The sequence below is a fragment of the Rhinolophus hipposideros genome, assembly GCF_964194185.1.
Source record: "Rhinolophus hipposideros genome assembly, chromosome: 6".
Taxonomy (NCBI): Eukaryota; Metazoa; Chordata; class Mammalia; order Chiroptera; family Rhinolophidae; genus Rhinolophus; species Rhinolophus hipposideros.
Window position 1 is genome coordinate 74,855,075 of NC_138052.1, and position 21,751 is coordinate 74,876,825.

Below are 21,751 nucleotides of genomic sequence, written 5' to 3' on the forward strand. Positions count from 1 at the left end.
CTTTGGGTGTGGAGGGGATAAAGAGGAAAAGGAAATACACCAAGCAAAGAAATTAGATTTTTCTAAAAAGGGACATGTGTGTTTTCCTGTAGTCATGAGTCCTATGGAAATATATTCTCTTTGTTTTGTCCTTTTTAGTGGCAAGGGGGACTGAAACCTTTGAATTAAAAGAAACTCAGCAGATAATTTAATTCCATTTTTCTGCTTCTGCTTGGATAAATCATCCCAGGAAAAAAAACTATATATATATATATGGGCTGCCCTTGCTTTTCCTTCTAGAAAAGAGCTTCCATAATCGTCCTTCATTATGAGGCCTAGTGCCTCACAACTCTTCTCAGTTGATTGTGGAGTAGGTGGTTGTATTTAATTTACATAATAAAAAAAAAATTTTTTCCTAGAAGAAAAATCCTTGAAAAAATGTCAGCTGGTTCAAAATAAAATTTAAATTAAAAAATGTGAGTTGAGCTTAGGTTTGGGAGGGCAGCAAAGCATGATAAAGAAAACTCCGCATGATTTTTTTTAATACTTTTTTTCCTAACTTAGTAGCCACGCATCTTGGCAGTCTATATATACGTTCCTGCTGTGCCTCATTAGGGCCTCAACTGTATGTTTGTAGGTGGTATGGGGGGCTGTCAGTTAGACAATGTCAGCAAACATTTATTGTACCCAGAGCACCAAGAACTTTTCCATGTTTTACTCCTGCAACGACCCTATGGGGCTTGTATTTACCTGTTATTCCCATTTAACAGATGGGGAATGCTGTGGCCCTGAGAGATCACACAGATAGTAATGGTAGGACTGAGATTTGAAACCCATCACTCAAAGCTGCCTTCGTATGCCTGTGTCCACGTACTTAGAGCTGTCATCCACTGTCCCAATGCTTAGGTATTTGATGCTTCTCTGATTTCCTTAGGTATCCTTGACAAGTCTTTTCCTTTCCTCCTTTTTATTCCTTTTCTTTGCCTCTTCCTGCCAGGCGGTCACCTCCGGATGCCGGCAGGGCAGTCAAGGAGAGAGAGATTTTTCTCTTTAAATACAAGCTGGAGGCCTGACTCAGTCAATAGTCTCTGTCTTACTCCCTGTCATCCAATTCCTACTCCACTGGTCCCCTCCAGCCCCCCTCACCATCCTCTTCAAATTCCCTGCCATCCCCCCACCACCTCACTCTTCATCTGGAATCCAAAGATGTGAGGGCTAGTAATAGAGTGTCAGCGGAAGTAATTGATTCCTCACACAGAGAGAATTCTCCAGCCTTTAGTGTCAATGGAGCTGAACCAGAGTCTTGGAGGGTGAGCGAGGCATGTAAACAGTCCATGGCTGAGCTGTCAGGACAAAGCCAGACACACCAAGAGTGAGCAAGAGGGAAAACGGTGGAACAAATAATTGTTTTATTGGAAAGGAAAGGAGTAAATAATATTTCAGCCCAGGAATTGGCAGTTTGAAAGAGATGGTTGAGAGCTAGGAGCAGAAGGAATCGTGATGCAGGTTTTAATGGAAAAGTTTTTCTCTTTGTCTCAAGGTAGGAGGTTTCGTCTCCACCGCCCCCCCCCATTATCATCATTATCATTAAAATAATTACCCTAACAATTACAGTTGATGAGACCTCAGGTTTATAGAACACCTTTCATCTAAAAGTTCAAAGTGATTTGTCTATGTGTCATCCCTTTGAGAGTAGTAGAAGAGTAAGAAAGTATTGTTATTTTTTTTGGTCTTATCTGCCGGGAAACTGAGATACAAGATTTAGGCCAAGTTTCAGGGTAAGCTGCTGGGTTAAGTGTTGGGGTACTGACTCCTCTTCTGGGGGTCTTTTTGCCCTCCTGCCCACCAGGGCCCTTTTCCTTGTGTGGCCCCCACAGTTCATCCCCGGCATTAAGGTTTCCTCCCGCACTGTGAGGACCCTGCTGCCGGCTGCAATGTGGTGGCTGGCCAGCCCCTCGGAGCTCTGTGCACAAATCAAACAGCCTCCTAGAGCTGTGGGATAAATAAAGTTCCTTCAAGGTCTGACTCACACTGCTCCCATCCTGCTAGGAGACTTCCTGCAATCTGGTTCCCTTTCTTATAGAAGCTGATGTCCTTTCTAGATATGTTTCCTCCTTGTCTTCCGAAGCCTTCAGCCCAGAGCACCCAACATTCCAGAATATTTGCTTCTTCCACCCTCAACAAACACCGCCCAGTTCTTTCAAAGCAGAGGGGCCTTTCTGTGATGAGGCGAGGCCAGTGTTCTAGCGTGGACGGAGCTGCTTTTGCTCCAAGTGCAGCCACGGTGCCTGCAGAACACAGCCATCGAAGAAATCACAGTTACCAAGTTGTCGTCTGAGAGCTGGAAGCAGTTCCAGCTGACTGGCCTCTGAGTGCTATATTCAGAATCTCCACCGTGGCGTGGCAGCAGCCCTGTCCTGCTCGAACATTAGTGCAGGCCCATCATTTCCACACCGTGGCGGTTTTTGCACAGTAATGACAAATTTGTCCCTGAAACCAGGAGAGGCTCTAAGCTCTGTAACCTGAAGCTCCGAGTGAATGAAATCCAAGGACAGGGCCCATCACACCTGCCACCTACGCCCAAACTGTCCCCTGCTTAGATTTCTGCATGTCACGTTTTTTCAAGACAAGTTTCATTTTCCAAGTTTCGTTATGGAGGCTGGATGCCATCAAAGGGGGATAGAAAAATGATTGGGAGCCTAAATCTCTGGAAAATTATAAAGGACTTTTCCAATGCTGTGATTGATTGCCTGGTGCCCAGCACACCTCGTTCCCAGCAGGCTCCCATTTTTCGGACAGATGGAGAGGTTTTGATTCGCTCTCACAATTAGAGCCTCTGGGAACCAGGGTTAGTGAACACCTGTCCCAGAGGGAACCATTCGCCCAGCCAAGTGTAGGGACACAGCCAGCACACCAGGTCTGGGGTTATATGCTCTGATTTTTCCTCAGTGGGTCCCAGTCACTTTCTGGCCCTTCCAGTCAGCCCCGAGTGGCACAGAGACATGATCCCTGTCTCCATTTATGAGGTGAGGCAAACTGAGGCATGGGAGCCTAATGGACCCAGGCCAGCCAGGACAATTTAGGAAGTCTCTGTCCCAGCTGGGGTTCACCTGCCTGTCCGAGTGCCAGCCTGCTGGTGAATGGACATAAGTTGTGGGCTGCTCTTACCTACTTTTTACTCAGGTATCATTACAGAATGCTAGCAAGGGGCTGCTTAAGCGAAGTGCAGAGGGCGAGGACTTTATAGACATGTACAGCAGCCAGAAGAAAGACCCAACCATCACCGTGAAAACAGCCTACCCTAAACCCTGAAACTTCCCATTGGCACCGAAAATCATTTCTTATGTAAGCAAACATGTTCCATCCAAGCTGGCCTCCAGAGTGCTTGCTGGTCTAGAGGCCGAGCAGATCTGTGGCCTCGTGGCCTCAGGAATGTGCCTTACTCAGGGAGCCAGGTCAGTGGGGGAAGTGGTGTTTGGCCAGAGGGTCAGGGGAAAAGAGGTGGAAGCTTTGCTGTGTGCCCTTAATTCTCTGAAAGTTCACCTGCAGTGACACTTATCAGACACCCTGTCTGGAGCGGCCTCCTTCCTCACGTTGCGAGGCGTTCTTGGCAGCCTGCTCTATCAGGAACAATGAAATCGGAGGGCCCTCTCCATCATTCCAGGGCTTCTGCGGAAAAACAACCAGCAATTATAAATAGATGTTATTTGTAGTTTCCATATTCTTGCCTTCAAGGTTTTTTTGGAATAATTCCTTCAGTTTGTTTTGGGTTATTCTCTTCACATACTTCCTTTGTTGGGTGGTCAGATTTCCTCCCTCCTCAAGAGCCACAGTGACCCTGGCTGTGAGGGGATTGCGAATAAGCTCAAAATATCAGAGATTTGTGGTGGGAAGAAATGAAGGAAGAAAATGGAACTGCAAACAGACGCTATTAAAAAGACACCTGGCACGAATACAAATACACAAACAAATGTAGTTTTGGCACTGTTTGAGTCCTTGGAGTTAGATAATACATGATAATAAGCTAGAGAACGAATAATAATAATAATAGTGGCGGCAGCAACAATTAACATCTACTTATTGAGCACCTATTGGAGTTAGAAAACAAATGATAATAAGCTAGATAACTAATACTAATAGCAGCGGCAACAACTAACATCTACTTATTGAGCACCTACTATGTGCCAGGCACTGTGCTGAGCTGTCGATGTGCATTAACTCACCAAACTGAGGGAGGTTCAGTACCTCAGTACCAGGATCCGGCAAATGGGGGAGCGGGTGATTTTGAAGCCAGCCTGGCAGGCAGGTTCCACAGCCTGGGCTCGGAAACATGAAATTGAAATGAAATCTCAAAAACTCAAGTGATTAAAGCACTGTTGATGGATTTGTACAGGAGGAGGATTTTTAGAAACCACCCTCCCTAGCACTGAGTTTGGGGCAGGATGGGGGTGGGGTCCTGAGATGCTCTCTAACTTTACGACTTTTCATTTCATCGTCACATGTTTGGTTTCAAAAGTATCGTGTGTATGTAACTCTCCTCCCCCCCCCTCAAGTCTACCACCCTGCTTTGTAAAACATAAGTCATCATAAAAATAGCCAGTGTCTTCCAGGCAGTGTTCTAAGGCGTCCAGTACTGTGCCGAGCCTATGTGTACCTTCACAATCCTTCTACCAATCCCAAAAGCTGGGGACTATTATTATTTCCATTTTAGAGATGAAGAAACAGACTCAGGATAAATTCCTTGCCTGCAGTCACACCACTAGCGAGGGCCAGAAACTAGATGGGTGCTTCCATCTACAAAGCCCATGCATGCACTACCCTTCCCAGAGTACACCCTTATAGACAGATATGTTTCTGTCTATAAGAGTAATTTGAGATTTTTTTTTTCTTTGTCATAGACCCCTTCTCTAGGAAAATGTGCATAGACACAAACTCACAAAATTTCTGCATGTGATTTTAGGTGTTTCCCCGGCTACTGAAATTAATCTGTGAACCCTATTGAAAATCCATGGGCTTAAGAATATGTGCTCTAGATGGTATTTTGAGAGCTTACAAATAAATACACAGGATACTATTTTCTCACTCGATGGGCCATATGTTCACATATGGGTGTATATGTGCTTATAAAAATACTTCCCTTACAAAAATTAATATGTTATCCCATCTGAGCACTTACAAGCTCGATTTCTACTGGGTGAATCTTGAAACGATGAATTCCAAATTTGTTCACTGCTTCTGTTGGTGATTTGTCTATTAATTTTGGCAAGTCTTACAGGCTTTGTTTAAACAAAACAGCTAAATAAAAAGAACAAGATTCTGTTAAGTCTGTAACTGAGACCAAGCAGTTTCATTATACCTGGTACTTTCTCATATTCTTGTGCTATGGAAATCTGGCATTCCCAGTCTCTCAGCTCTTCTTTCAACAATGAGGCAAAGGGACAGAGGTGTGCCCTGGAGTGAGAGTGCCTGGGTTCAAAGCCTGCCTCCGACCTTTCCTCGTGACTTTGGGCAGGTCACTTAACCTCTCACCTGTGGGTGTATATGTGAGTCTCAGTTTCTGCATGTGCACATGGATGGTAAGCAGAACAGGGCCTGGTGTGCATTAAATAAGGATTGAATGAAATAATATCTAAACTGAGGGCCGAGCCTATAGTAAATTCTTAGTAAATGGGAGCTCTTCCCATTCATACAGAAGCTTCTTACTAAATGGGTGGTACCAATGAAAGAGAAATTCAAGGAAACAAAATTTGCTTCTTCAAAAAACCCCACTTGACAACAAGCTGATTTCTCCATAAAGGCTGGATTTCCCTACTGAACCCAAGATGCAGGCGACCTGGCTTTGGGCCTGAAGTGACCGGGGACTTCCGCATCTTGCAGCCCTGCACCCTGCAGCCTCTGTGTGTCTCGGGCCACCTCGGGTACCTTCTTCATTGGGAATCTGTATATGACAGTGGTTTTTTTCTTTTATTTTTCCTGTGGGTTTTAATGTAAGGATTAATAAAACAGCGTTTGTAGATGTCTTTGAGCTTCCTGGAAGAAAGGCACTCCAGGAGGTGATAAATTCTCTGGCCTGGATAATCTACTCATGAAATATGGGACTTTGAAAGTGTGAGAAAAATCTCAAATCACTTTGACAGCATTTTAATTATAGTTGATTTGTTTGCCGCTAATAGTGAAAATGCTGTCAGCATGATTTGAGATGTTTCTTCCACTCAAAATGTTATACTTCGTGTTTTTGAGTCACAAGGCAACATTTTAGTTTCCAGATATAACCAGAGTAGCTCAGTGAATGTGTTGGAATAAAGGCAAAGGATATAAAACGGACCAAACATTAAATTCCTCAGAAAACATAATCACAGAGTATGTTCTTCTGAACATGTAACGTCAACTTCAGGTCCCTCATTCATTTTCTCACTCAACATAAAGTTAGTGAGCCCTCCTATGTGCCAAGTACCAAACAAGGTCCTTGCCCTCATGGTGCTTATTGTCTAGTATGGGACACAGATTCTAAACAAATAAACAAGCATATTGACAAGACCTTTACAGATTATGGTAATAGCTGTAAAGACAATAAGAGGGTGGTGAGATAGAGAATAAGAGTATGCCATCAGAAATAGGGTAGTCGGGGCAGGTTTTTCTGGGGAGGTGACATTTGCACTTAGATGAATGTGAGCAAAGTTACTAGCCAGTAAAAAAAGCTAACTGTATTTGTGGTCAGAGAGAAGAGAGGCCCAGAGGCTGGAAAGAGCATGTCCTGTGTAAACTGTGATGTCTTAAATGTTTTGTGATACAAGTGGCATGAAAGGAGGCATTGCCTAGTTGGCAGAGGTTATGGGTTCAGGACTTGAGTGGGTACAGATACTCTGATGTATAGATCTAAATCACATAGGATGGGTACCGCATTCTCCCTCAGAGCACCCAAGCACTCACCTGTGATATAGAAATTCCCTCACAAGCCATTTTTAGGGACATCCACAGAGGTAGATTCTGGAAAGGGCTAGACATTATCCTGCCCTGCGAGAGGGGTCTCAGTATGGTGACTATTCCAGCACAGGCTCCATTGGCTAAGCCAGCCTTTGGTGGCCTGCCGGGAAGTGTCAAGCATGGATAGAGTTATGGAAACGAGAAAGCCTCTTTTCATGTTTGCCTAGGGATGAGAGGAAGAGATGAGACTGTTGCTTTTTCATATCTCTCCCGTGGACTCTTAAAATTAATTCCACTGTTAAGATTCCCACGCCCCAAATGTGGGTTTGGGGAGAGAAATTAAGACTTTGAAGTAGAGCAGGAAAGTATAGAAAGCATTCTGTAGACAAATACTCAACCCACAGATGTCAGAATCTGTGAGGAGAAAAGTAAAACGGCACTCAGGGAAGCATTTTAGAGAGGAAAAAAAAAAGAACTGGGAGTAGAGATGGCTATTTCAGCTTAGGAAAGTAAATAAATAAATAAAATACTAAAAGGTAGTGGTAAAGCTTTGAAAGGAATTTTCTCATTTGGGGGGGATTATGAATAATGAAATGCAAACATAATAGTTAATATGTCTGGTTTATGTTTCCTTCCGGAAAATGAATAATGTGTTCTAAGAGGAGCAGCTTTTCAGGCTATCCTACTGGACTGTTGTGGGGGTGAGCCCTGAGTTTGTACCCCAGATTCCTCCACCAAGTGAACGCTGGTTATTAGATGCTAGCAGCAAAGCCATATTTATTCCAAAGCCACAAACTTTCGAAGCTTCTGAGAGCTTCCACAAATGAATCTGACAACACTGAAATTTCTGAGGCGATTTACTCCAGCTGTGGCAAATCCCTAATAATAAAAAATTTCCCCAAATGAGTCAGTCACACGGGAGGTAAATGAGACATTCTGTGTGAAGTCAACATGTCATTTGGTGTGTGCCCTGTATACAAAAGGCGAGCCAGAGACCTGCTGGTTAACTGGGGCTTGTCCACAGGGCACAACCGGCATCCTGGAGGGAGGGGAGATTTTAGCCACCAGATTGGAACTCTCTCATAGCTTTCCCCTCAAACAAACCTGAGAGGAAAAACCAGCTTTTCTAAGAAGTTCAAGTAAGGACTGATTATTTGTTTCACAGAAGGATTCACCAGAGGGACCCTTTAGCTAACAAGTTAGCTCAGAGAGAAAATTCATAATACCATTGATTTACATGAAAAGTTTTTTCTCAAAAATGCATCCCTTCGCGCTGTGTGTATGTAGATGTGTAACGATGTATTTGTAACTGCATTACTAAAAAGGATTTGGGGTGGTATAGCCATTGAGGCAAGCCAGTAGCTGTGGCATTTGCTGGGTAGCCCCACTGCAGCACGGATCATGTTAATCTCCAAAATTACTACATGGATGATTAGGCAACCGGATAAATCCCTCCCACTTCTGATGAACAAGCCAGTGGGGTGTCAAGGCTTCTCCTTGTCCTTCCTAGAGAAATTGACATCACTAAGACTGGAGCTATCTGGTGGTCTTAAAAAAAAAAAAAAAGAAAATCTTTTTAGGTATTTAGAGCTATGTCCCTGGCGGTATTGTTATGTGCTCCCACAAGCTGTCTTGTGTTTAGTCCTTACTGCGCATCTGTGAGGTAATGGTGAGGATGGTGATACTTGCTTTTTCGTCTGCTAAATTATGAAAGCGGGTTTTTCTTCCTGAGCTCTTCTACTTTGAAAAAATGTCTTCATGGAAGAAGTTTTATTTTATATATTTGTGGCTTATTAGAAACACGTAGGCTTATTGTGAACAACTCAGATACAGAAGAGAACAAAGAAAGTAAAATTTACCAAGTATCCCACCACCCATAGATGTCACCACTGTTAATATTGTAGTATATAGTCTTTCAGACTTTTTTCTCTATGTGTATGCAAGGATAACACACACACACACACACACACACACACACGTATGTTTTAAAACATACTTTTAAAAATGTCTACTTTTTTTCAACCTAACAATATATCATGGTCATTTTTTCTGTAAAAACAAAAAACCTAGAGCTACAACACTGCTTACCATAGCAGCGGAGCATTCCATTTCATCTATATACCAAAATGGATTCACCCACCCTCTGTTTTTGGATATTTAGACATAATGCTGTTTACAAACAAAGCATCTTTTTGCTTTCCATATGCTTCTTTTTATATGGATACGCACAAAGCTGCATATGTATCTTTGTACAGATCTGATTGTTTTCTTAGGAAAAATTCCTAGCAGTGGGATTGCTGGATTAAAGGGTATGTGCATGTTAACTTTTGTCAGATTTGTGCCAAAGTGCCTTTCAAAATGTTTGACCAGATACACATTCTGGCTTATACTACACCTCTCCTTACTCACTCTTTCTCTCAGGGAAAGTCTCTTCTGCTCAAGGCTCAGGATCTTCACCTCTGAAATGGGTATGAGGCTACAACAGGCCACAATTAACATTTATTAAGCACACACTGACTGCCTGTGGGGTAACCAATATAGATTATGTTGGTCATTTACATCTCACAACAACCCATAGAGAAAGCTTCAAATATCCCTATTTTACTCTTCTTTTCCCCATTTCTGAGGCTCAGAAAGGTTAAATAACTTGCCTGAGGGCACACAGCTAATGAGGCTGGAACTCAGTTTTGTCTACTTCCTCGATGGGAGGGAAGGGGACTCTTTCTTACAGGCCCATGCATTCTCCTCCTGGTGAACCAGGTAATGTCTGTTTAAGGAATCCACGTGGCTTCTCAACATTGTGCAGACTGCTCAGACATCACCATTACTCAGCTGGGAGTGACTGTCCAGCAGTGCTTATACGTCGTTGTGGAAATAGTAAGGAGGGAATTTCCAGAAGGTTTGGGGAATTTCCTTTGAGAACCAACTCAGTGTCTTCACTTTTGTGTTGGAAGTGAGGAAGCATGTTTTCAAAGTCAGCACCATCTCCCACACTGAAATCATCACAGACCTAAAACAGATTCCCCCACCCGCATTGCCTTTCTCAATCTGTGGCCATCTCTACAGAGCTCCTGGGGGAAACCCTGCCATCTCATCTTCTCCAGACTTAACCAGCTTCTGTGATTCATTTGACTGTAGGCTTTCAGCTCTCGGGGGTAAAAGAATAAACGAATCCTGGTCCACTCCTTATACTTCCTTCACAGTCCTCTTTATTTGGAAGTGGCTGAGCAATCTGAAATACAGCTCCTGGGGGCTGAAGGGAGGCCTCAGGCCACGCCGGCTCAAACAAGCCACTTCTGCAGGTAGCCAGCTCCCACTGGCCCTGTGTGTGTGGCAGGAGCCAGCAGGCACGTCCCAGGGAGGGTCGCCTTCCCTCTTTTTACCCAAAAGAAAGAGTTTTCTTCGTTGTTGTTTTAACAGGTTGATGCAAAATAAATAAACACGGAGAGAGGGGGAGAGAGCTGGTTTTCAGTAAATAATCAGCAGTTGTGATAGGAGTGTTCCCTGGGATCCCAGAGCAACAGCCCAAAGGAGCACAGTGAAGTTGCCAGAGCACATACCAAGGATGAAAGTGTGTGTCGATACAGATGAAATGGCATAGTATGTTTGCACCATCCGTGAAGCTAGTCCACCATGCCTTGGAGGTGTCTTTCCCCGACCAAGGCCAGTTTGATTATGTTTGGAATGAGCTCAGACCTTAGCCGCCTAAGGAAGGGGGCCTGCTCTGCCTCTTGCTGAGGCTAGGAGCTCTGTGTTCACAGAGGCGAGTCCCCGGGGATTCACCCCTGCTTTGGGAGAAAGGTTTTCATTGCGTTATCTAACATGATGCCGATTCCTTTCTAAAATGTGTTGTTGACAACACACGCCGATGTGAATTCAGCAGAGTTGTCTCAGGGAGGGGGGTGGCCCCTGTTTGAGGACTCGTTGTCATTAACATTTAAAGAGAAGAGAAGAGGGGACAACCCAGGAGAAAACTGAAATGTGGGGGAGGAGGCAGGAAAATAAAAATATCTCTGAAACATCCTCCGTGCCTGGCTCGGTGCCTAGCACCTTACATATGTTTTTTGTTCATTCGATCTCCATCCCAACCCCTTGAAGTGGATATTTTTATCCTCCTCTTACAGATGAAGAAGTGGGTGCTCAAAGGGGTTAAGTAACTTGCAGTGACACACAGCTAAGAAGAAACGACTAAGATTCAGAGAGATCATAATGGAAATAAAAATGGTGCTACGGAAGGAAGCAAAACATGTTTTTTGGAGATACTTGTTCGAATGATGTTACTGCTCTTAGGTGGGCAAAGAGATAAGGCCTTAAAATCTAGCCCTCGGCGGAGGTGCTCATTCTCTCTGGGGCTTTCATAAAGCAACGTAGCTTCCTATATCTGTGTTTGACAGTCTACAAGCAAACATAAGTGACCTTGGTATTATATCAATCTGAAACACCTGAGTGTCTCGAAATGAATGGAGAGCCCATGAACTGGAGTGAGATGCTGGTCCTTTTCTTCTCCTTAAAGTGATGTTGTCTCCTATGTGTCCCTTTCCGCCATCCTCACCTAGGTATGACTTCATTGAGATTCGGGATGGGGACAGTGAGTCCGCAGACCTCCTGGGAAAGCACTGTGGGAACATTGCTCCCCCCACCATCATCTCCTCGGGCTCCGTGCTCTACATCAAATTCACCTCTGACTATGCCCGGCAGGGGGCAGGCTTCTCCCTGCGCTATGAGATCTTCAAGACAGGTCAGTGTGGTCATGGGTGGAAAGCTGGGAGCTGGGCGTCTTAGAGAAGATGGGACACCGTCATCTGTGTCTGGCCATAGGGTACTGTGTAAGGGAGTGTGTCATAGTTATGTGCCTCATAGACGGAGCCCAGTCGGTTGACACAGGTGGTAAGGGGTTACAGTTTTATCCAGCCTGAGCAAGCTGGTGGAGAGAAGAAAGGTTCAAGGTGAACCTAGAGACAGCCCCAGATGAAAATCCAGTTTAGGTTATCACCTAACCTGAGAAGCCAAATTGCATGATTAGTGCTGGGTGCTACCTGGTGGGCAGACAAGAATTGTTTGTGACATTGAAAGAGTAGTGGCACCAATTAAATAGCAAAACACTTTTGGAAAGAATTTGATTTTGTGTGTGTTTAAACAGCACAATGATCTTTATGGAAAAAAGCAAAACTTGGTTGAACTTCCTCCTAATTACTTCAGGGTGTAATGTTGCCTTTATTTGGAATTACCTGGAGCAGAAGGACATAATCTTTTCAGTAATTGTAGTCTCTAAAGATCTCACTATGTCCTGTCCCCTTCCTGAAGGGATCATGCAGTAGCTTTTACATTCAAATATGGCTCCTAGAAATTCCCCTGGCTGATCTATTTTACAACTTCTACCCATGAAACCCCCACTTCCTAAATGCCAATGAAACAGTTGCTCTGAAAAGCGATAAAAAAGATAGCAGAAAAGGAGCCAGAGAATGCTGCACATCAAGTTGACCACTTTCTTTTCATCAGGTCCCCCTTGGATTACTTTAGGCCCTGAGAATATGGGCCAGTGCTTATTTCCATAGCTGATTTGAGCCAACTTTCATTCACAAGACACCGGTTCAGCATCTACACTTAAGCACTCCCAGCCTCATGCCCTTCCCTCCTATATGTGCGCTCATTATCTTGAGACTAAGTGAAGCTTAGCCTCCAACGCTCCCCTCTCTGGGCCTGCTCTGCCACCTAGCAGGCTCCCGCCCCATCTAATGAGTGTGCTCCCCTCTCCAGCAGCCTAAGTTTTGCAACTTGCGGACAGAGTCTGGTGAAAGGGGAGGCTGTCAGCCTTGTCATCGAGAGGCCCAAGTCCGGCGCCTGTTGAGTTCAGTGTGAGGGGAACTATTCATATATATTTTCTTTTTCACTAAACAGTTCTTGAAAGGAAGTGGTAGCTGCTGAAAGCACTTTTTATATCCACTCTGTCTAAATATTTGTCGGATTTGTCTGCCTAGGAACAAGAACGTAGAGTCCAGTGAAGGGGTGGGGCTGAAGGAACTGTGTCAAGCCAGAGTAGGAGCCCGGACTGTCCCAGGGCACACGTCCCAAAAAGGTCCATCTGTCTTGTGTTATCATGCTCCTGATTGCATGAGGTCACAGACACTGACCATCTGTATCCAGTGGCTCAGGGCTGGTGTGAGGCTCCCGAATAGCTTGATCCACATCCCCTTGAGTCCTACGCAAGACTCAGATCGGTCAGTGCCTTCAGCACTGGTGGAACTCTCCTTATACCGTTTTCTGCTGGGGACAGTGGGGAGAGAAGAGAGAGAAAGGAATGGAACAGGGTGTTCTTCCTCTTCTAGTGGGGGAGACAGGTGTGTAATAGACGCACAGTAGATGTTGTTGGGTGAATAAAGTACATAGATACGTAAATTGAGAGGAAAACTATGATATGAAGCAGAATGAGTAAGCGTGAAGTACAGGTATGACGGACATGCTATGGTTATGAAAATGAGGGCTCCATCGAGTGGCTTAGCAAACAGAATCTGGGAAGTCTGTTAGATAGCAAGGTCCCCAGTGCTAAAGCTGTCACTCAGCTTCATTGTGCTGACCGTGACAGGAAAAAGGGTCCTAGCAAGATCTTCCAGGGAGCTGGCCAAGGGAAGTCAGAACAAGGCGAGCAGAACCGTTTCAGCTCATCTCTGTTTCCTGCCTCCTGACTTAGTATTTCGTAAAGGACGATGCCATGTTCTCCAGAAGCCACAGAAAAAGTGAATGTTAACTCTATCCATAATGAAAATTTGAAGGGACGATGTTAAAAGATAAAACACACACGAGGATATTACGTATCAACCCTGCAGTGCTGTTTTGAGGACAGACTGAAGTAGGATTTCTAATGAAGCAGCCAATCTGGCCTTCCTGGGAATCATAGTGCCAGCCAAGGGTGGTGGCTTGAACATGGAGAAAAGGGGCAGCCTACTTTAAGGACTGGGATGGCCTAGACAAGGAACAAGGAGATTACTGCAGGGGGGAGTTATCTCTGTCTACAGCAGCCATGATTCTGGGGAATGGAAGAAAGAAGATGAGAGCCCAGGGGTTTTCTCGGGGACCACTCTCACCTGCTGTCATGCCCACTTGAAAGAGCAACTCGGCATGAAAGTCAACCCTAGATAAAACACATTCATGTGTGGGGGTGCAAGTTTCACACTGAGAAGTTTAGGAAGATGAACATTCTGCCAGGTACCATGCCCTGCACCCACTGTTGGAGTCTTGAAAGAAAATATACCAACTTTATGTCATCCACAGAACATGAAAGAAATGCATGAACATGCTGAAGAAATCCAAACAAACACAGCTATGTTTGCTGGTCAGATTCATAAAGAGAAAGAAGGGGGAACTGTAAACACAGATACACAAATAACCATACAGAGGACTCTGGGAATCTTTGATACCACAATGCCCTGGCAAGACTCTGCTGGAGAATTAAAGTGACAGACATAAGCCCATCCCTCGGGGGACAGACAGGGACATGTGGCTGGAGTGGAAAATTCATGTCTGCCCTGAATGAAGTCGTTTTTAAAAGAGCCTATATATTACCAGACTGTCCTCATATAAACAGGTAAACCAAAACCAAAACAACTTGCAAATTTAAAGGATCTCAGATCACCAAATCATGAGCAGAATGGAGAAAGAAGTTTTTAAATCACTTAAAATGTGACATTGGAGACCGAATCACTGGAAAATGTGGGGTTTTGTGTTTGTTGTCTAATGCTCCTTGGACCAAAGTCTGAGATGAAGTTTTCTTCCTGGGGCTCAGTGACATTTTGGAAACTGAAATCTTTGGGGTTATTCACAGATAGAGGAAACCTGGCATGCCCCCTCCCCAACTCCCTGAGTTGAAGAACTGCATTCACCTTTTGTGGTCAGGCCAAGCTCAGCTGTGGATAAATCCACCATGTTTTAAATAGCTTTATGCATACAGATTCTTCTTCTTCTTGTATGCAGAGTTACTGTAAAATTTACAGTGGAAAAACCTGGAGTGGGCATTTTTCATACCAGAGTTCTTTGGTATGAAATCATTCACTGCAGCCGAAATCCCCCAGCTTCTATGGACCATCTTAGCAATGAGTGAACTTGAGTATTTGTTGACTGAACTATTTTTTAACCTTTAATCCCTTTAATACATCACAGAAAGGATCTTTTGATTAGGTAGATATCTACAAGATTCAACTTTTGTCTCAAGGATCTCTTCTCCACATTTGATATTCAGCTGCCTGTTTTCTGACATTTTGACCACAGTCCAAACAGTGAGATGGTGTGATTCCAGGTGAATTCATGATTGTAATGAACAAGTTTGATTTTTCTGTGTAAAAAGGATAATACTGTTTGTCTATCTCATTCAAAATAAGCCAGAGGATATACCCATGTATAGCCATATGTCAGAGACAGATACACACTTTAAAAATTTTTTTACCTAAGGATGTCAGATTGAAAAATTCTGTCCAGTCAAATACAAGGACTCAGAACCCTAGAAAGTGTGGATACTTTTGAATCTCACATTCTCCAGGCCTCTCTTGGGCTTACAAGATGTCCATTGTGGAAACCCCTATCCTCCCTGGATAGAGGGACCAAAGAAAGATTCTACCACAAATTTCCCACTCCCAGGGGGGTGGAGATTCCCCTTGCCTTGGAAGGGAAAGACCATAGAGCAAACTCTAGGAGAGAATATCAGGATGCCTTTTCTAGCTCTGCAAGCAAGTTGTGAACAGAGAGTTAATTTCCTTTGGCTAAGTGGCCCTCATGAAGAAGGCTGCACAGCAGCCCTAATCTCTAACCTTTTTAATATTCCTTTCGGCCCCCCAAGACCTGCCAGCTGGCTTGGCTTTGTCAAACTGCCTCATCCCCGATCATTGAGGAGGCCCTTGGGAGCTAGAGGCTTGATGATACACAAAGCTGGGGACTCTATGGTTAACAAACTGGGGGAGGACTGTCTACCTCATCCTTCCAGGCTGGGCTGCCCACTGGGCTGCCTTGCCCCTGAATGATGGAGTAGAGGGCTGCTGAGATGTGACACTTACAGAGCCTCCAATGAATCCTGTAAAGGTTAGCTCTCACCCCCGGTGTCCGGGGTCCTCACTTTACCACAAAGCACAGTGCTGGGTAGACGGCTGAAGGTGATGGATGGGTAGGTAGGGATATTGGAATTTCCTGCCTGACGCCGAAGAAAGTTGCAGTCTGTCTCCCTTGCTAATTTGCATGGCACCTTTTCCAAGTCAGACATTTGCCGCTTTCCAGAAAGCAATCATCAATAAAGAGACTCATGGAGGGGTCTCTGCAGGAGCCTGGGATAAAGACATCGCTGCAGGCTAAGATCAGTGTATTGACATTACATAGTTATATTTCAGTGGGATCCCCAGAGGACACTTCCTGCCAGTAAACACCTGGTTTATTGAGTATTTCCGTGTTTTTTTCTTCATGTTTAGAGTGCCTATTATCCTCCTCATAAATCCTGCTACCTTTTTTAATTTTAAAATCGGAACATTGTGTAATCAATTGTAATTGTCCAACATATACATGCATCACATTAACTCAAGTCACTGCCCGCTCTGTGCATTGTCGTGGGCCCATGGTCTGGTCCACAGGGTCCTGGGACCATCCCTTGGCCTCCCCTGGCAAATGGTGGCTCGGATAAAGCACATGAAGGCCCTTTTAATATAACTCCATCTAGAGGCATTAGGAGATATGGTGGCTGTAATCCTTTTACAGCTCCCCCAGCCCTCCAAGCACCAGGATATGACTGTGCACTGCATTTAATAAGGACACCTCCGTGAGTCCCAAGAAGACAGACACAAGAGCTTCGGGGAGAAACAAGGCCATCCCCAATAGAAAGGAGCCAGAAGCCTTCCAAATGTCAATACACTGCCGCCTTTTTCCAAACTTGCTGCTGGAGCGGCCTTTAACATGCCCAACGCCCTGCTGTGATCCACCGGCTACAAACGTCGATTGTTAATTGTCTGGCCACTACAGAGCAGCTCGTTTTAATATAGTCATGACATGAATGAGACCCAAGCTCCCCTTTACCCCTCCCCTGAGGCACCTTGGATCTTGGAGGGAGAAGGGGGCACTTAGTTGGCTCTGGTACAATAGGGGCTGTGTTGAGGTCAGCAATAAATAAGGGGCAACATTGTTTGCCCTGCTGGCAATCGGCAAGCCTTCCTTAAGGATTGAAATAACTTACATTTCTGGAGCAAGCAGCTGAGTAATTGAGAAAGAAGACTCTGTTCCTCATTTCAAGAGAATCTCTCTCTCTCTCTCTCTCTCTCTCTCTCTCTCTCTCTCTCTCTCCCTCTCTCCCTCCCTCCCTCCCTCCTTTCTACCCCCTCCCTAATTCTTCGTTGCTGTTTTTACTCTAATATGTAACGTAAGCTCTAATTTCTCTCTTAAAGGGTCTGACTTAAGGGCTTGAAACGTGAATGTAAAGTGTACGTTGCTTCAAGGGCCACTCCAGCAGAAACAAATACCTCATGAGTAGGGGGATTTGGGCCCAAACATTTAAATAACCCATATGACAGAAGCAGCTAAGGAAGGCATATTCCTCTCTACTCTTTTAATGCTACAGTTCTCGTTTACATACAGGCTCCGAAGACTGTTCAAAGAACTTTACAAGCCCCAACGGGACCATTGAATCCCCTGGGTTCCCTGAGAAGTACCCACACAACTTAGACTGCACCTTTACCATCCTGGCCAAACCCAAGATGGAGATCATCCTGCAGTTTCTGATCTTTGACCTGGAGCACGACCCCTTGCAGGTGGGAGAGGGAGACTGCAAATATGATTGGCTGGACATCTGGGATGGCATTCCCCATGGTGAGTGATGTCACTCTCACAAGGCACTTCTCAGTAGCTCCACCTCTGCCTGTTAATTGCTTTAGTAACAATAGAGAGAGAGAGAGAGAGAGAGAGAGAGAGAGAGAGAGAGAGAGAGAGAGAGAGAACTAAGACTTCAAAGCTCCTTAGGGTTTGTATGTGACCCATGATGACTCTTCTTATCCTTCACCAAGGATGATTTCAGAGACATTGCAGAAAGGCAGTTTCCTTTCTTGGAAATAATTTTTTTGGAGAAAGATAGGAGGAGACTGAGTAGATGTTTAGATGAAGATGAGAAAACCTATAGGTAATATTCTTTTCTGCTCTAAATTGTTGGGATTTCCATAAAAGTAACTCAGTGACCGCCTTCTGTGCCCACATTGGGATAGAGCCAGTTGGATGAGTTTTGAATTCTGGCTCTGCTGTTAGCAGCTCTGCAGCCTTGGGCAAGTTACTTAACCTATCTGTCTTATCTGTATAAATAAGCTGTTGTCGTCATCATAAGAATGACTACAATTTCATCCTTATTAATATAGTCATAGATGTCAAAAATGTGCGTCACCCAAGGCCAAGAAGACCCAGGAAGCTGTATTTCTCAGGGGGAGACCAACATAAGGCTTGAGTCTAGTCAGTATCGAGGACACCAATCTCTCACTGCGGTAGCCATTTTAAGTAGTTTGCGCTGTATGCGAGACTCGATGGCTAAGCAGTTTCATTTCCTGAGAAAAGCATAAGATTTAGTCATAACACATGGGTTTGAGACCCAGCTCTGTTATTTCCTAGCTGTATGAACAACAAAAAGTCATGTGACCTCTCCAAACCTCAATTCATTCTTCTGTAGAACAGGCATTATAATGATACCTTTCCAGCCCATCTCTCAGTGCTATGAAAACAGAATGAGACAAGGTCAGGGAAAGTATGTTTAAAGTGCAGGAAAAATATTGTTCTTAAAACATATCTTTGGTTGTTCTTTTATGCCGGGGCATAGAAAGTGATGGTCTAGAGAATGACTTGCAATTGTGGGAAGGGAGAATATATTGAAAATGGAGTTGGACATTTCCATATCTGCTGACCTCTCTTTGTCTTGCACCTCAGTTGGCCCCCTGATTGGCAAGTACTGTGGGACCAAGACGCCCTCTGAACTCCGTTCGTCCACTGGGATCCTCTCTCTGACCTTTCATACAGACATGGCTGTGGCCAAGGACGGCTTCTCTGCACGTTACTACCTGGTTCACCAAGAGCCCATAGAGAGTGAGTTGGTGGTTGGGGACCTCTGTCCTGCCCTTCCGTCAGAGCTGTGAGGGTATGCAGGGAAGACAGGCTGACCTTTGCAAGAGAAGGAAATGGGAATTCTACAGAGTTTGGAATGGGATCTGAATTAGGGAATGGTAGCTGTAGCTTTTCGCTAGGCAGAGATGACTGAAAATAGAACAAATGCTGATCTGGCTGCTCACTGCTTTAAAGCAAACAAAAGTATGTGTACCAAGAATGAGTGATGCCCAGGGTAAGCTGCCGGACCATCTCAAGAGAATGAGTTTTCTCATTCTCAGTTTCTCATCTGTGAATAAAAGCCTCAATTTTGTCATCTGTGAATAAGAGGAAGGTTAGTTAGGATATCTATATAGAGACCCCTCCTTTGCTAGTATTTTTTGAGTCTGGGACCGTTTGTCTCCCTTTCCAAACCTCAGTGGCCATTGTCAGAAAACAGAGCACTTTTAACTCTATATCTGAGTATATATGTTGACATTAAATGTCTCTGGCCCTGAGTGGTTTCTCTCGCTAGGCTGCTACACTGCTTGGACTTTCACTGCATACGTCACATAAACACAGCTTTTTGAGCTTCAGCTATGTGCCCGGCACTATGCAAAGCATTGTAAGTGTAGCTGTGACCCCAGCAGTTGTAAAACTTGCCAACTAGGCCATCAGTCTCTTGCCCCGTGCTCCCTCTTTAAATCAACTTCTTTTGGACATGTGCTTCAAATATGCTGCCATTTCCACTTAGAAACCCGAACGATAACTTTAAGGATGAAAGAAACACTTTAAAGATGATTAGAGCTCGGGAAATCCTGCCAGGGTTGTAGACAGTGTACCACATGCTTACCTTACAGATGTGGCAGCCTGGCCGGCTGGAAAGCTGATGGGTTTTGTTCTGGGTCTTGCTTTTGTTTTTTTCTTCAAAGATCTCGTGAATATTGAGTGACAAGAAAATAGTATTGCAAATTACACCAAGTTCTGCAAATGGCAAGTACAGTCAGAGAGCCAAAGAATATGTTTGATACCTGAAAAGATTGCCGGTCCTTGTCAGTCACATGCACACACAAATATTGACCAGTGTCTGTGGTATCCATTGGAAAGACAGTAATTATACTGACAGCACAAGGTCAGAGTAAGTGACTTCTGGGGCCATGTCCCTAGACAGGTGGCACAGGGGAATGTCGGGTGACATGCATGTACTCATAGAGAGGTCTCCCAAAGACAGGTATTTATTGCTTTGTAATGTCTGTCTTCTGTGCCAGAACTCATGAGACACTAGAGTGAAAACAAAAAAGAAAGAAGCAAAAGTGCCTTCTGGGTGTTTATTAATAAAGCAGGCTTCCCACGATGCGTCAGCCCACCCAAATTGCCACGAGTCTATCACACATGTACCTGTATTTCAATAATGTTGCATCTGCAAGCACCCATAGCCTGCAGCACCAAGAGTTCTTGTGCTTTAGATTGTATTTTTAATTTGTATGATGATTCTTATTTATCCACCGCCTGATTTCTTTTAGGTCCAATTTAGTTTCTTTCAGACCCAGAGGGGTTGTCAAGCTCCATGACTTGGCATAGTTTTAAAAATGTGAGTGTATAATGAGGTCTTTAAGATGAAAGAGTCCCTACGAGGACTTGTCCCTCGAAGGGAGCCGTGTTTTCAGGTTGAAATACCTAACTCTGCCCTTGACTATCTCCATTCCTCAGACTTTCAGTGCAATGTCCCCCTGGGAATGGAGTCTGGCAGGATTGCTAATGAACAGATCAGTGCCTCATCTACCTACTCTGATGGGAGGTGGAGACCTCAGCAGAGCCGGCTCCATGGTGATGACAATGGCTGGACACCCAACTTGGATTCCAGCAAGGAATATCTCCAGGTACTTACTCAGATACCAGAGGGTATGCAGTTGTTGTGTATGTACTGGTGGGCAAGGTGGGCAGCTCCTCTGCTGGAGTGAACAAAAGATACAAAGACTATAAACACAGCATACTTGAGACCACCATTCATCCATTCATTCAAACAAATACATGTGCCAGGCAATAGGCTGTGCAAGACACTGTGGTAAGTCTGGGATGAAATGACAAGTGAGACGGACACGTGCCTGTCCTTGTGAAGGCCTTGGAGAAGTTGTTTGGCCAAGGTGCTGTTTGCCCTATCATTATAAATATCCAAGGAACATTCTATGAACAGATCCAGATGTTCCTCATTCCTGGCACAGGGAGGCATCAGAGACTCAATTGGGGGGAGAAAGGGGGACATCGTTTTCCTAAGCGCATCTTCCTGTGTTGCTAGCTGAGCATGGCACCTTTTCATGATCTCTGTATTTGGAGGGAATGCTGCCAGGAAGGTTTTGCACATAGCTATCAGAAGAACACATGGGAAAATGTCACTACCAGGAATGAAACTCTAGTTGCCCAGAAACTCTGCAGCATCTTTTCACACTATTGTTTGCTTCTTTCTGAATAAAACTTGCAGCTCATATTGAGTAATCCTCCCTTGCATGACAGACTGGTCTAGTTCTCGTCCCCAGGGAAGAGCTAGCTTCTAGTTCTATGCTCAAGCAATGACTTTTATGACACATGGCAGACAGCCTTGTGACCCACTGACAAGCCTGTCCTAGCTCTGATGCGACACGGTGACCTCTGTTCTGAGGAGGACATTGCAGAGCACACAATGGGAAAGGAAGAAAGACCACTTAGAAACTTCCATGGAGTCCACAGAGATTCTCACGGTATAACCCTAAGGCTATTTATCACTGCTTCTTCA

The 21,751-nt window shown here is 44.5% G+C and overlaps 1 protein-coding gene across 4 annotated transcripts in view; it reads left to right on the top strand.

Annotated features, from left to right (window-relative positions):
• The window catches only part of NRP2 (neuropilin 2), a 126,625-nt gene that overhangs the window by 22,366 nt on the left and 82,508 nt on the right, over window positions 1-21,751 (top strand). For all 4 annotated transcript variants that reach the window (XM_081052683.1, XM_081052681.1, XM_081052684.1 and 1 more), the window contains 4 exons: window positions 11,460-11,641; window positions 17,503-17,733; window positions 18,829-18,984; window positions 20,692-20,861. In XM_081052683.1, the coding sequence (XP_080908809.1) occupies window positions 11,460-11,641; window positions 17,503-17,733; window positions 18,829-18,984; window positions 20,692-20,861 (739 nt within the window). The remainder of the gene's footprint in view (window positions 1-11,459; window positions 11,642-17,502; window positions 17,734-18,828; window positions 18,985-20,691; window positions 20,862-21,751) is intronic.